At 42.3% G+C, this 15,946-nt stretch overlaps 1 protein-coding gene across 1 annotated transcript in view; it reads left to right on the forward strand.

The window, feature by feature from the left end:
• The window catches only part of LOC145404837 (patatin-like phospholipase domain-containing protein 2), an 80,395-nt gene that overhangs the window by 38,797 nt on the left and 25,652 nt on the right, over positions 1-15,946 (forward strand). The window contains exons 2-8 of the mRNA XM_080276335.1: positions 2,276-2,388; positions 4,126-4,245; positions 9,130-9,318; positions 10,195-10,383; positions 12,990-13,187; positions 14,485-14,586; positions 15,580-15,755. Of these exons, the coding sequence (XP_080132461.1) occupies positions 2,276-2,388; positions 4,126-4,245; positions 9,130-9,318; positions 10,195-10,383; positions 12,990-13,187; positions 14,485-14,586; positions 15,580-15,755 (1,087 nt within the window). The remainder of the gene's footprint in view (positions 1-2,275; positions 2,389-4,125; positions 4,246-9,129; positions 9,319-10,194; positions 10,384-12,989; positions 13,188-14,484; positions 14,587-15,579; positions 15,756-15,946) is intronic.

A 15,946-nucleotide genomic window follows, 5' to 3' on the forward strand; every position in this document is an offset into this window, starting at 1 on the left:
TCCTCCCTCCCTCCCCTCCATTTATCTTATTCTCTGCATGACGTCATTCCGTTTGTTATTATTCCTTTGTTTCGCGACAGGAAGCTGTATAATAATAATGATAATAATAGTAATTATAATAAAGAGCAGTAATTGGTGGCAGTATAATAATAATAATAATAATTATCATTATTATTCAAGCGCAAATAATGAGTATGCTTTGGTAAATATGTATTGATTTCTCTCCATGCTCTCTTTCTCTCTTCTGCTCTCTCTTCCATTCCCCTCTCTCTATCTCTCACTCCCCCCTTTTCCCCCCACCCACTCACCCACCTAAAGCAACTGTTATAACAATATCAATAAAAAATAATTGTAACTTTTTGCCATTACTCAGCGCAACAGCCACAACAGTAACCGTATTTCTGTTTTTTAAAATATTACACGATCAGCATTGCTATTAAATTACCGGGGAAAAGAATTGACGCTTGGGAAAAGAATGAATGTGATTGATTTCTAGGGCCACATTGTTGGAACTCCCGCGCTCCGCCAGTCTTCGGAAGGGATGTCAACAATGGTGCCCGCGTGGGTTTTTCATATTAATTCATTCACTCCTTGCTTTACGTTAGGAAATGCCCGCAGCCTTTGATGACTTTTGTACGATGTTTTCTTTAACACTCACAGTGGAATGAATTGTGTTTAATAATACATAAAAAAAAAAGAGGTTATTTTATTTTTCATATTATATATCCGCTGGCACATGCGCACTTGGTCAAATACCTGAAGAAGTTACAAGTGTTTCCAGATGTCTCTTTTTGAGGTAATGAAATAGAAGTAGTTGACTAGATTTAATAGTTAGGAGAGGAATAGATGCCCATTGGGATTTAAAATATTAAATGGATTTTAATTACGTATGGATGATTCTTTCGTATTATTTTTGTAGATTGAATTATGTTAAAGATTCTCACCTAACCTACATACACACGTTCTCTTCCTCCACCTCTCTCTCTCTCTCTCTCTCTCTCTCTCTTGAATTATCACTGCGTCATTGCGGAACCGCCAAATCGTCGCTAATGATGGGGAAACGAGAGAGAGAGAGAGAGAGAGAGAGAATAGTCTTCCCTCCCAGCACATTCCATTTCACATCACTGGGTATTACATTTTCTCTAATATGAAAGACAATAATTGATTCGTGGAGAGAGAGAGAGAATGGATACATAGACCACACAGACCGTATAGTCCAGAATACTAGATTGTTTTATTCTGCTGAGAGAGAGAGAGAGAGAGTGTGTGTGTGTGTGTGTGTGTGTGTGTGTGTGTGTGTGTGTGTGTGTGTTACATGGATACATAGACCACACAGACCTTATAATCATACTAGATTGTTTTATTCTGCTGAGAGAGAGAGAGAGAGAGAGAGAGAGAGAGAGAGAGAGAGAGAGAGAGACGGACCATTGTTATCATTGGAATACAACACGTCAGGGAGAGAGAGAGAGAGAGAGAGAGATCGTGGTGGGGATATCAGAGCATCGTTTTCTTTGCAACAGTTAACGCACATGAAATAACAGGGTGACGCATGTAAAACCCTTCACTACTAGCTTCTGCCATTTTTGTTTTGCTTCTCACCCCCATCTAAACAATTTTATTAAACTTTGGAGGTATTGATCGAAGTGTTAAAGTTATATATAGCCCCCATAAACCCCTTTAGTGCGACGGGCTCTCATAAACGTAATAAAATGACATGGGAGGGACGAATAACCAGGAAAAAAAAGATTTGGGACTGAATTAGTTATCTTGGAAGGTCCCTGTTAAGCTAAAAAAGGGGGGGCGCTTTAAATAAGAATAAAGTCATAATGCAAGTGACTGCAACTGCAAGAAGTGTGTGTGTGTGTGTGTGTGTGTGTGTGTGTGTGTGTGTGTGTGTGTGTGTGTGTGTTTGGATTCGATAACAACCCCTCCCAGTCTGCGGTACCCATAGACTGGATGAAGTAGGACCTGTGTGGTGCCTAACTGTCAATCAGTCGATCTGAATTTAATAGCCTGACAGTTTACCTTAACCCATTGGAGGGCAGTCGTTTCCGTCACCTGTAGAAAATCACCTGGCGATGGGCAGATTGAAATATTTAAGTTCGCCACTGCCCTTCAGTTAAAGAAGGAGTAATAATAATAGCTATTTGTGTCACCCATGCACCATAAATAATAATAATAATAATAATAGTTGTAGTAGTAGTAGTAGTAGTAGTAATATCGCTTCTTTTCCCCAGACATCATAAAAATACTTCCTGTTTTCTTCCTCCGCCAGGCACCATCACCTCGTCAGTGCTGAAAACCGCTACAGAGGCCAGAAAGAGAGCCCTAGGACCCTTCAGCCCAACCTTCAACGTGGAGAAGCTGCTGAGGGAGGGCTTACTGAGTGTGAGTCGCCTTATACTCTTTTCAGTTTAACTTGGACTGAAATTGCCACCTCTACAGCTTGAATTCTGAGTTATTAAAGTAGATTAACAGGGAAACATAGTGCCGCGCGTGAAGAAGTGTTGTGACGGTGTGTGTGTGTGTAAAGGATATTCTTGCTATACGCACTATTTAATATAGTTTAGAAGTGAATGTTCAAACTTGGAGGGTTAGATACAGCTGTCATTACCACTTCAGTACGATTGGCTATTTGGAAGCTCAGTAAAATTCGTCTGGAAGTATCAAGGATTAACTAATAAAGGGGGGGGGAGGTTCAGGGAGTTAATTTTCATGCATGTTACGTATGCTGCCTGTTGAGCATAAAAGGGACGCAAAATAATGTATAATGGAGAGATGGTAGAAAGCCTCCTAAGCCCACGACACTGCCCCTTGCCTTATCTTAACCGTTTCCATCAGCTGACGCTTTTATTTATTTATTTATTTATTTTTTGCTACTTTATGACGTGTATGCAGCTGAGTAGAGATCTTGTCGAAGGGGTAAATGGACACTATTTTAAACCTCTCCAGTGCGAATTAATATAAGTCCTTATCTGAGTAAAGTCGTGTGAACATAACAAGGAGAGCCTGCTTTGCTATCCTTGTCGTACTCTAGTAGTTTAATCTTGTTGGAGCTGCCTTGCATGGACCAACTGGCCTACTGCAGTTTTCCTCTCATGTTCTTAAATGGCAACATAGTGAATTGGTGAGAGGAAGATGCAGATGGTCAACAGGATGCTGTGATGAAATTTGAAAGTATGGGGAGCAAGATGGAACAAACTTATCCACCATTAAGTCAGAGTGGAGAAAGACGATGATAGAACATTTGTGAGAGGAAGTGACAGACGGAGAATAAAAGTGGGGAGATGAAATTCAAAAGTACGAGTATGTGGGGGATGCGTGGAGCAGCCTAACAATCAGTAAGACGTAGTGGAGAAGAATGGTTTGGTTGTACGTGTACCTGCGATTGAAGGACGGGAAATGAACTGACAAGATATGTACTGCTGTATTTATTTGTTTGTGTTTGAGAAGAGCGTTATGCAGACATTTATGTGTACATTGTGTACATTAAAACCCCTTCACAACGATGATCCCCTTTGATACGGCGACATTTTCAGTTTGCTAAGGTTACATTAGATTATCTTGTTAAGCCAAGGAGAGAGAATTCGTACGTAAGGGGTTAAGGAAGGGAGAGGATGCTGCATTCAGTCTGTCACAGTCGTTTTAATGGAGGTTTAACATGGTGGATGATAAGCAAGGCCGAGAGAGGATTGGCTCTTACAGGTTATATAATAGCTAGAGGAAACTCGACTAATTTGAACTGACACCAGACGATTTAAACGACTTATATTTGTCCGAGTCATCCTGGTCATGAAAGGGTTTGGCTATTTACGATACAGCTTGAATTGGTGGAGTGTGCGTAGTGCAGGTGAGTACTAAAGTAGTCAATCCCTGTTGGGTATATTTAATGGAAAGGTGGATGAGTTTGATAGATTTTTTTTTTTTACATTCGAATTTTTGGTTATAGTTATCGGCTTATACTGCGTTGAGGTGGGTGTTTACTGCATATTTTTTTCTTTAGAGTGGGCAACAAAACAATGTAATAATTTTGAATAATTGAATCGTGAGTACTTTGCGCACTGGGTTAGGATAATTAATAATGCTTGTTATTTCGTTATGCAGTATATCTTTTTTTTTTTTTAGGTTCTCCCAGAGGACGCGCACAAGATCGTTAGCGGGCGACTTTTCATCTCCGTAACTAGAGTGAGCGATGGCAAGAATATACTACTATCTCAGTTCGATACACGCGAGGAGCTCGTACAGGTTAGTTCTCCCTCAAAGTGGTTTGTTTACATCAATTTTCTCTGATGTATACACGGACCCGTTTTCTTTCTTTCTTTCTTTCTTTTTTTTTTTTCTTGGAGAAAGATTTTTCTGGGGTTGTTAAGATGGATTGCGAGAAGAAAATGGAGGCGGCAAGATTGATGATGAATGAAAATAATAGAGATATAATGGATGGAGGTTGCGGAGGAAGGCAGAAACAAAGATCGAGTGATGTGTTAGTAAATGGAAGTTGTGTTGATTTCTCGTTTACATATATATATATATATATATATATATATATATATATATATATGCTGTAGAACTAGATATTCTATTATTTTGCCAGATCTGGATGCACCCTAATATTAATACCCATTTTCAGGATGTATCTTTAAGCATTTAGTGTTTAAGCCACATAATAACATTGAGAACTGTTTCCTTCCCTCCTCTCCATCCCCCTCCCCCCTATATTTCTCCATGTCTCTTACCTCACATCCTTCTCAAGCCCCTCCCCCCCCTCTCTCTCTCATTTCTTCTTATTTCCCTCTCTTCTTCCCTCTGCCCCACTTGTCCTTCCTCCATTCCCCTTCTCCCTTGTTCTTTCCCTCCCTCCCACTTACCCTGCCCCCCTTCCCTCCCACCTCTACCTTCCTCCTCTGTCCTCTCCTTCCCTCCTGCCTCTAACTCCCTCTTCCCCTCCCACCTTCCTTCCCTCTGCTACCTACTTCTTCCCCTCTCCCCCTTAACTCCCTTCCTGCCTTTAGTAGACTCCTCCCCCTCCACCTTTGCTCTTTCTCTTTCATCCTCCCTTCCTCCCCCCTCCCCCCTCCCTCACTTAAATTATTTAGACTTCCTTCCCTCCCACACTCACTTTCTTACCTCACCTTCACCTTGCACATTCACCCTCACCCCTACCCCCACCCCAACCTCCAACTGCAACCCCAACCCCATCCCCATCCCCACCCCAACCCCAACCCCCACCCCAACCTCACCCCTCACACACATTCATCCTCACCCCAACCTCTGCCCCCCCTACCCCCACCCCCTCTCCCCTCCCCCACCCTTATCACTACATCCTCATCACGCATCCATGCTGGCACCCTGCACCTTTACCCTCACCACACACCTACACCATTGCATCCTCAGTACCACACATTTACTATGATACCTTCACTGCTTTTACTACCATACCATCACTACCTTCACTACCATACCCTCGCTATCTTTACTAGCATACCTGCACTGCCACACCCTCTCCATCACACCCTCAACCACATCCTCACCTTCACATCTGCACTGTTATTCTCACCACACCTTTACCATATCCTCACCAGACAGCCCACACTCACCCTCACTGTCACCACATGTCTCACCCTCACCACACCACAAACCATACAGCTCACCCTCCCAGCAAACCACAGACCACACAGCTCACCCTGACTCTCACTACACACCTCCAACCTCACCACACACCCACACCATATGCTGCACTGTTTTCATTACCACACACTCCACCCTCACCATGCCATCACCACACACCATACTCTCACCCCACAACTTCACCATAAACATCACACCATCACCCCTAAACTCTTACCACACATCCCCACGTCACACTAATGCAAGTCACTTCTCCAGTAACAAAGTGGTATTCCTTATCCCTGTGTATCATTTGCCCCTGAAGAGCCATGGGACAGATTGAATATAGATAATAGAGCTGCCTTCTCATCCCAGGTGTGTGCAAATTGGCTTTACAGTACATACGCTGCCACACACCCCATTCTCATTGCACTTCACCCCACTCTCACCACACTTCACCACCAATTCATCTGTCTCAGGACCTCTCTACCTCACAACACTTTAATCATTGCTTCAATCTCCTCCCTGCTCCTTATTTCTGCATCATCATACTGCACCACACCCTCACCTTCTCTTTGCCACATTTCCATTGCTTTACTACATATCCCCACACTGCACCCACTTCAGCCTCACTATTCTGTACTAGGCCATTCCACACCCGCGCTACACTTCACCATACCTTCACCATTACTTCACCACACATTACTGCCTTACTACACCTACACTCTTGCCTCACCACACCTCGCTAGGCCATTTTGTGCTCGGCGTTTATCCCTGTGTTCAGCGGGTGGGCTCCAGCAACATTCCGAGGGGTACGATACATGGATGGAGGGTTCACTGACAACTTGCCCATCCTCGACGAGTCCACCATCACTGTCAGTCCATTCTGCGGTGAGAGTGACATCTGCCCCCGTGACAACGCTGCCAACTTTATGCAGGTGGAACAGAGATGGCAGTACTGGTGTCTGGCTGCATGGAGCTCCTAACACTGACCTGAGCAGACTTTTTGCATGCCTCTTGCTACCATAACCACATAAATGTCGATGCATAGGTGGAAACTAGCGAAAGGAGACGGCAACAACAGAGATTAGATACTCATGTTTTAGGTGGTGCTCTGAGTGGATGCTTTTGCGGGGATATAGGCCAATCACCTACATTTGGGTGTCTTAGGACACAGAAGTAGTACAGTACCTGGGTCCTTACATTTGCAAGTTATTACACTTATCATTTTTGATAGTTACTACATTCTCCTATCTCCATCTGCTACTGGTTTTACTTGCACAGTATTAGTATCACAATGCATGGCTGACCATCCTTGCTTCTCAGGCTTAGCAAATACTAGTGCGGGTTACATTTTCCCTGTAGTTAAGCTTTCATAGCCGGCATGATCATGATTAATAATCATGAATTATGTGCCAAAGTATGATGCTGTGTTTAGTGTGTTTGCACATACATTTATTGCAGCATATTTCAGGAATATATACTCATAAATACAGTCAGCTCTCAATTATCTGTTGTAATTCAGCTTGCCAGGTAGGGCAGTGGATGTTGGAGTTACCTTAATAAGAGAGGGCAATGTTTGGAAACTTGCTGTACTGTTGTCTGCAGATGATATTGTGCTGTTAGGTGAAGTTGAAGGGGAGCTGCAAGACTTGTTGAATGAGTTTGGGAGTGTATGTAAGAAACGGAATCTAAAGGTGAATGTAGGGAAGAGTAAAGGCATGGTCTTTGAGAGAAGTGAAGTCACTGAATGTATAGTGAGGCAGGATGAGGAGGAGATGGAAAATGCGAGTGTTTAAGTACCTGGGTAGTGTGATGAGTAAGGATGGAAGTTTAGAGGGTGAAGTGCTTAAAAAAGTACAACAGGGAAAATAGGTTGCTGGTTCTTTGAAAGCAGTGATAAGGAACAGAGAAGTGAGCATGGAAGTAAAAAAAGTCATTGTATGACAGTAATGTGATACCAACTCTTAACGAATGGACGCAAAGCTTGGACCTTGCTGGAAGGACACAAGTCAAGAGTGAGAGCATTGGAAATGAGCTATTTGAGAGGAGCATGTGGAGTTACCCGGAGAGACAGATTGACAAATGAGGAAGTGAAGGAGCGCTGTGGTGATGATGTGATAGGAAGCATTAGGAGAAATACATTTAGGTGGTTTGGCCATGTGGAGAGGGTGGAGAGTGAGAGACTAATGAGGAGAGTGTATGTGAGTAAGGTGGAAGGGGGGAGAGGGAGGGAGAAGCCAAGGATGAGATGGAGGGATGGAGTGGAGTGGTCTATGAGAGAGGGGTGTGTGAACCGGGAGCAAGACGATGAAGTGGCATTGGACAGGGCTACGTGGAGGCGATTTGTTTGTGGCCACCCCATACGGGATTGGGGCGTCTGGCAGTAGATAGTTAGATGGAATTCAGCCAAGTTCTATGCCGAGAAACGTGAATCACCAGGTATCGCATTGTACCCCCCCCCCCCATTGACTTAACATTTTGTGTTGAGCAGGTTATTGTGTTAATATTTGTCTGAACCCTCTGTCCTAAAAACTTTCCCAAGAGTAAAAGATGAAAACTAAGCATAAAATATGGTATAATAAAATAGTGATACAGTACAGTAACAGCACTGGTCGGCTACCAATTATGAGCTGGTTGATATGCTTCAACGCTGGGTATTGCTTAGAACTGCCGATTATGTTCCGTTTGGCACCGGATATTGGTTTAATATAGCCGGGCCAGCAGCACCGGATATTGTGTTGGGCCTGATATTGTGGTGATGGATGATTGAGAGTTTACTGTGTGTGTGTGTGTGTGTGTGTGTGTGTGTGTGTGTGTGTGTGTGTGTGTGTGTGTGTGTGTGTCATAGAAAGAGAGAGAGAGAGATATATATATATAATATATATATAGTGTATTTTTCCATGAAATATTAATATGGAACTCTGATTTTGTTGATGTTTAGTGAGGATTTAGTTCAGTTTCATAATCTGTGAAGTATTTTGCTGAACTGAATCAAGATTTTTGAATCCTACAACATGTTTATTGCACTTAATAAAAGGTGACAAAAGCAGGTGATTCAATGGGACTGGAAGCCCACCTATCTCTGTGTTTGTGAAGTAATGTTGAGGTAATACTGCAGAATTGTGTTGTAGCTAATCTTGTAGCTTGTACAACTCAGAAAATATGCTGTACTTGAGGTTTCTGTACTCCAGTTAATGCCCTAAAAGAGGTGATGAAGTTTCCATTTAGGTCAATTTGCACTTTGTGTAAGTACAAAATAATAGGATGATTATGGCAGATGTCCCATTATGTATTTGGTGTGATGTAATACTTTTGATCATGCAGCATGAAGATCCCTCATCAGGTGAGCAATACTGACACATGCAAGCATGTGTATTGCCACTAGGAAGAAGAGGCTGAGCATCTCTTAAGTGTACTGATTTTTTATTACCAAACTTTGTACCCTCAAACTGTAAGTCTGTTTCAAGTGATGAAATGTTAAGGAAAGGGGTGTGATAAGTTGACATTGTTCTCACCATATAGGCTGTGCTGTGCTCATGCTTTGTGCCGGGGTTCAGTGGGTGGCTGCCCCCAACATTCCGTGGCGTCAGGTACCTGGATGGTGTGTGCAGCAACAACATCCCACAGCTTGATGATAATACAGTTTCTGTCAGTCCCTTTGCTGGAGAACATGACATCTGCCCTCGTGACCGAGAATCTGTTTCCTACACGGTATAACCAGTAGTCAATTTGCCGTGTTTGGAGTACATAGCGTTGTTAAACTGCTCTGAACCATATGCGTATTGTAGATGCAGTGAACCTTATGCATATGGCAGTGATTTAAAATACTGTATATATAGCAAAATACGATTATGCTTGTGGTCCTACTGTAAGGTCTTGCAACAGAGGTTAAGTTTACCTGATATTGTAGATCTGGGTTAGATACGGTAGTATACCATATGTAATTTGATCATAAAAGTGTTGGAGTGTACTTTACCACTATGGTATGTTTTAGCATATATAAAGCTGGTTTGACTGGAGTGACAGCCGACATTTACATGTGTCTGTACGATATGGGAGGTGGTAAGTGTCCTAAATGTGGGAAGGTTTATATAGTGTTGTAACAGGTTATCACTGTACTGTACTTTAGTTTCTTAAGTATTTTTTTCTGGCATAGACAAATACAGTACTAGTTATTGTTGGCTAGAAATGGTTACTGTTCTGTGTATTAATGGATAGTGTTGCAAGTACCGTACAGAATCATAATGGGATGTTGACATAAACTTTGTTATGTGTAGTTGGTACTCAGCCTCATTGCATGTAGGATATTTGGCAAGATAGTGTATATTGTATTCTATGTACAGTATTTTCATACATCTGCAGTCACTCATCACTTGTGAATCATTACACTTTTAGGCATGAGTGTGAGAAAGAAGAGAGGAGATGGTTCCATATGCCCTTCCATAACCTTGGCAAATTTAAGAAGCAAGGGGACCAGTGTTGGTGTGGTGACAAATGTCACAAGTTTGTACACTTTGCTGTTACTATGTTGGTATAAAAATACTTTGCTGTAACTGTCAAAGTATAAGAAACTTGACACCCTGACAGGCATTGCTGTGCTCAGCATTCATCCCGGGGTTCAGCGGATGGATCTGTCCCCGAGTGGGCGGCATCAGATATGTTGATGGTGGCTTCTCCAATAACTTGCCAGAGATGGATGAGTTCACTGCCACTGTTAGTCCCTTCTGTGGTGAGGCAGACATCTGCCCTCGTGATCACACTGCCGGCCTCATCACGGTACATAGCATAACGCTGGTTGGGACTCATTGTGGTTCACCATCAATCGCATATCATGCACACTGATTTCACAGGGCTGTTTCTGCTGTCAAATTGTTTTTGCAGTCATGGGGCTTACTGTGCTGTTTGTCTTGTGTAGTTGTGTACATTTATCTTTCATTTGGTGGATGTTGTCATTATTGTACAGTTATGCATCAGGTGTATGATGACATATGATGCTGTTAGAATTATTAATAACCCTGCTATTACTAATAAACTACCTCCCCTACAAGTAAGGTGGAATGTTGCGTCCATTATGCCACATCTCCATGCCTTCCCTCGTGTTACACGGGCATCTGGTAGCGCTCATGACTGGAATGTCACACAGCCATTTTGCAGAACTTCTGCCTATCAGAATTCTTTCATTCCCCGAACTGCATTTCTCTGGAACTCGCATCCCCGAGAGTTGTTTCCCTCAAAACTTGAACCTACAGCTGTTCAAGTCTAACTGTTACAGATACTTTATGAACAGAGGACACCAGTAATCTGGTGTATGGATTAGTTTTTTTTTTTTTCATTCATTTGTTTTTCCTTCCTCTGGTCTGTTATTTAAAAAAGCAAACAAACAGATAAGCAATACTGTATTGGAGAAACTTATCTCACGGATGATTGTGTATAACAAAGATATTAGGAGAACATACATGGTTGTACATACACTTAGATTACAGTACAGTATATTCCTTTATACCTTTATGTCAGCTGCAGACTGACATGCCAGCATTTGCTAAGCCTTCCAGAATTAAACAAACAGGTTTGTATTTTCTGTTAAGTCGTGTAGCATGTCGTGCTACATCACAAAAACAAATTGATGTGGTGGCATTTATACATTTGCCAGACACATAATGAGTGCTATTTAATTATCCTAGTTTGATAGTTACAGCACAGTTGAATTACTGTACATATCTGTTGATTATCAGTAGGTCATAGATTATGTAATATTAGTAGTGATAGTAAAAGAAATCCGTTAAGAATACTGTCTGGTTTTAGTAGTTGTTAATCATCCCCAGTCTGTCTGGCTGAGCAGACCCATCAGCTCCAGGCAAGCAACTGGCCTTTGCAGGGCCATCCTATTCAGTGAACCAATGTTTCCATGCAGTTGACAACATCTCACAACAGCAAGACACGGGGATGTTTGGAGGTTTGGTTCCTGAATTGATGCTACATTTGTATTGATCCACCCAGTAAGCAAAGCACTGTAGCAGGCTTCACATCACCCTGTTATATGGTTATCACCCGGCATTGCAAATGGTTTCCTGGGTTACATGAAACCATCAGGCTTGTCACTCAGTGTATTCCTGCATGAAATGGAAAGAAGAGTAATAAAAAGTGACAGGCAGAAAACGGAGAAACAGGATGAGAGGAGGGAAGTCACAGAGATAGAATGATGAAGGTCAGTGAAGAAGTAGATAGCATTACGTCACGTGAGTGGATGATTGTCACCACCACCTAACCAGTAGGTTGTAGTGGTAAAACGTCAAAACACACACACATGAATGAAAGGCATTTGTTAACTGTTACATGCCATCAGTAACACTAGATCTGTAATACCTGTTGAGTGGAGTGGTGGGGCATGTAAGTTGTGTTGTTTATTTATTTTGCTAATATGCCATCCACACACTCGATGTAGTGCTGCTCTCGAGAGGCTGCACTTTCCTCTCTTTCTTCCTTATTCCCTTCGTTCCTCATATGTCCTTCTTTCTTTTCTCTTCCTTCTGTCTGTGGGTGACTCTACACTGAGTGACAAGCCAGATGGTTTCCTCTACACCAGGAAACCATTTACAGTACTATGCTGGGTGGTAACCATATAACCAAATTACGGTGCCTGGTGGTTTAGTGAGTAATTAAGGCGCTCCAATCGGAGTGAGCCTGTGCAGATTTATATTCACGGGGGTGATTAGGGTTTATTGTTTACGTAATGCCACTCAGGGATGAGTGAGGCTGGTCGCATTCATCTTAAATGTCTGAACCAACTTGCCTAGCCCCAGGCTTCTATGCTTCTCATGGGGCAACACTGTGTAAAGTACAGGTTTCTCTCTTCACAGGACTAGATGTATGTATACAGTTGAAAAACTTTTTATTATGGTATTATTTCTTGCTTCTTGTGCGTGCATGTTATTGTTTTGTTCCATGTGCTTCCTGTTGCATGGTATTTGCTTGTTTGCTTGCATTGCTATGGTAACTTGCTGTTTATGCCTAGTTTGTTCTTATAGTAAATTGATCATAGAGGTGTAATTCTGTAGTGACTGTATAAAATATTAAGGTGAGCACTGTATTATAGGAATATTCACAATGTTCTGTGGAAGAATTATTTTTTTTATATAGACTAAAATACCAGTATCATGAATATGAATATACTGCATACAGTACTTTAATAGTATTATTAATATGATTTTATAATGCACTTTTATATTTTTAGGTTCACATAATTACAACACATTTTAAGGAACCAGTGGTTTAAAAAAAGAAAAATGGAAATTAATTACAGATATACCCTGGAGCTGTTACACAAGCTTAGGAATCACAATGCTTACACTGACAGTTCTGTTCTGTGTGGCTGTCTCTACTAGGTGAACCTTGCCAACACAAGCATAGAGCTGAGCAAAGAGAACTTGTACCGATTTGCTCGCATCCTGTTCCCGCCGCCGCCAGAGGTGCTGAGCAAGATGTGTCAGCAGGGTTTCAATGATGCCCTTGACTACCTCCAGCGCAGCAACCTCATCAACTGCACACGTTGTTTGGCTGTACAGTCCCGATTCACTGTCACTGTAAGTTGATTTGCCTCTCTTGTTAATCCATCCATCCGTCCATCATCCAATCCTATGATGCCTCATGAGCGTAGGAGCCCAGGGCTAGGCCAGTTGGTCCTGACGTTTAAGATGAGAGTGACTGCCCTCACATATCCCTGGGTGGCATTACATGAGCAATAAACCCCAACCATCCCTTGGATATAAACCTACACAGGCTCAGTCCGACTGGAAGAGCCTTAACCTGAATTCTTTAAATCCGCCCCAAATAATGTAAATTATGTGTATGTGCAATATAATTCATACACAGCACTTAATTCCACCCAAAACACTTCGACACTTCAAACACACATGGCACACAGCATACACAAAATTAAAAGAAATCACTACCCAAGAGGAGCACAGTATAAGAGAGCATATGGTACTTATGGGAGCTGAAGATGGAGTGTAAATACATCCAAGATCCACTCAGGTATAGAACCCATGGTATGCAAGGACTCACAAGAATGGCGGGAATTCACCCTTATATACCCCCTGCTACTTAATACTGAGAGTGGAAACTGAACAGATGCCCATCTTCATTGTGTAAGTGCATACACCAGGAAAGAAACTACTTACCAAGCATGATGATCTGAGTAAAATTGGTTGGGTAATGAAGATGTTCATAACACAGTCTAAATATTACCATAGATAACACATGTACCTTAGTAATTCTGCAAACCATGCCATACAACAGTTATACATGCAACTGAGACAACTGTGTAACACCTCAAGTGTGTTGGACCCATTGTCTTCTCAGTGAACTGAAATTTATCTCTACTGCAGGTTTGCTTTAGTTACAGTGTGGCATGAAGTTGTCCATTAACAGTAACTACTAATGCATTTTCATACGAAGCACAGTAATATTTGCCAGAAGGCAGAATGAAATATGAAGAAGGAATTTTTAGCAAAGCTAGGGATGTTGTTTGGATTTTTTTTTAGCATTTCTATCAAGGGAGACATTGATATATGATAGCAAACATTTCTTTAAAAGAGAGATGACTGTTTGAAGATCTTTATTGTGTTTGTTGGGGATGTTATGGGCAAAAGGTAGGCTTGATGGAAAATGTAAAGCTTTCCATTGTCACATACAGGGATAAGATAGTGTAGAGATAATGTTGTTGTAATCTTTTCATTGAGATGGGGAGTATTGTGTTAGACTAAAAATTTTAAAATATTTAGGGTCCCATGGCTGTGCTACCATAGTCTAGGATAAGACTAAGTATTTATTTATTTATTTATTTATTTATTTTCATTCACCTAAATTTTTCATATACAGGATCAGGACTCTCAGGAACAGGAACAGGAACATGATGAGGAGCATGAAACAGCCTTGGACCTGAGCCATCTGGACTGTGATGACTGTAACAGGCAGAGAAAGGTGAGACGAAGTAGAGAGGCATTGTGGGAGGGAGAGTGAAAGGAGAAGCAAAGGAAGATGATTGAGAGACATGATGGGAGGGGGAGGGAAGGAGTGAAGGACGGTGGTGGGAAGGTGTGATGGGAGGGGGAGGGATAGAAGTAAGGGAGAGTGCTAGAGAGGTGTGATGGGAAAGGGAGGGAAAAAAGTGAGGGAGGGTAATAAGGAAGTGTGATGGGAGGGGGAGGGAAAGAAATGAGGGATGGTGGTGGAGGGGGAAGGAAAGAAATGAGGGAGGGTAGTAGTGAGGTGTGATGGGAGGGGGAGGGAAAGAAGTGAGGGAAGGGTGATGGAGAGGTGTGATGGGAGGGGGAGGGAAAGAAGTGAGGGAAGGGTGGTGGAGAGGTGTGAAGGGAGGGAGAGGGAAAGAAACGAGGAGTGGTGATTTGCTTTATGTTACATTGTAGCTACTGTATCTCCAGATGATGTATTTAGCTCAGAGAGACATCTGGCTGTGAAGAGGCAAATGGAGACTGTAACTCCCTCACTAAAAGAGAACTTTCCAGTCATCAGATAGTTGGGGTTAAGGTAGAGAGAGAGAGGGGGGGGAGGGAGGATTGCATGGGGGGAGGGGTTCATGAAAGAGGAAACTGTTACTTTCTTAATGCATGAGGTGCCCTTAGATGCTAGTCTTGAAATCACCCAGCATAGGATATTGTTTAGGGCAGGAGTGTAGAATGAGTGTCTGGACCCTCATCTGTTGCCATTAACATTGTAGTGTAATACAGTATAGTACCTGAGTGCACAATATCATCCTTACTTAATGATAAAGCTCAGCATACTGTACTTTTCTGTTACAATAGTTTTCTTTATCTTTAATATTAAGTAAGGAACATGAACTGGTTAGAATTTGCAGTATCCTGCTTTCCCGCATTTAAGTGATGTGAAAGGTTTTTGGAACATATTTATATCTGCTAATTAGATGTGTATTCGCTTGTCCATTGTCTTGAACAGGAGGCCATCTTGGACCAGCTGCCAGAGGCTGTGGGAGGAATTTTGCAGGATGCCATCAACAAGGCCAACCAGGGTCTGATGAACTGGGTCTTCAAGCACCGATCCATGAAGCTGCTGTCCGTCATGACACTCCCATACGTCCTGCCCATCGACATTGCTTACTCTGCCTTTCTCAAGTCAGTTTGGATTACCAGAGTCAGTGCTCAGTCAGTTGTTAGATTTTATCGTGAGATGTAGCGACAAAGGAGGTGGCGACTGGTGGATGAAAGGGGTGTACCTGTACGAGAGAGGGCAGAGAGACAACGAATGGTTAGGTCTGGATTGTGGTACTGATGTGCATGACCAGTGTAGCGCTGTGTGCATGTTG

Source organism: Coenobita brevimanus, chromosome 65 (genome assembly GCF_032717465.1).
Source record: "Coenobita brevimanus isolate Jiangsu-jjx chromosome 65, ASM3271746v2, whole genome shotgun sequence".
NCBI lineage: Eukaryota > Metazoa > Arthropoda > Malacostraca > Decapoda > Coenobitidae > Coenobita > Coenobita brevimanus.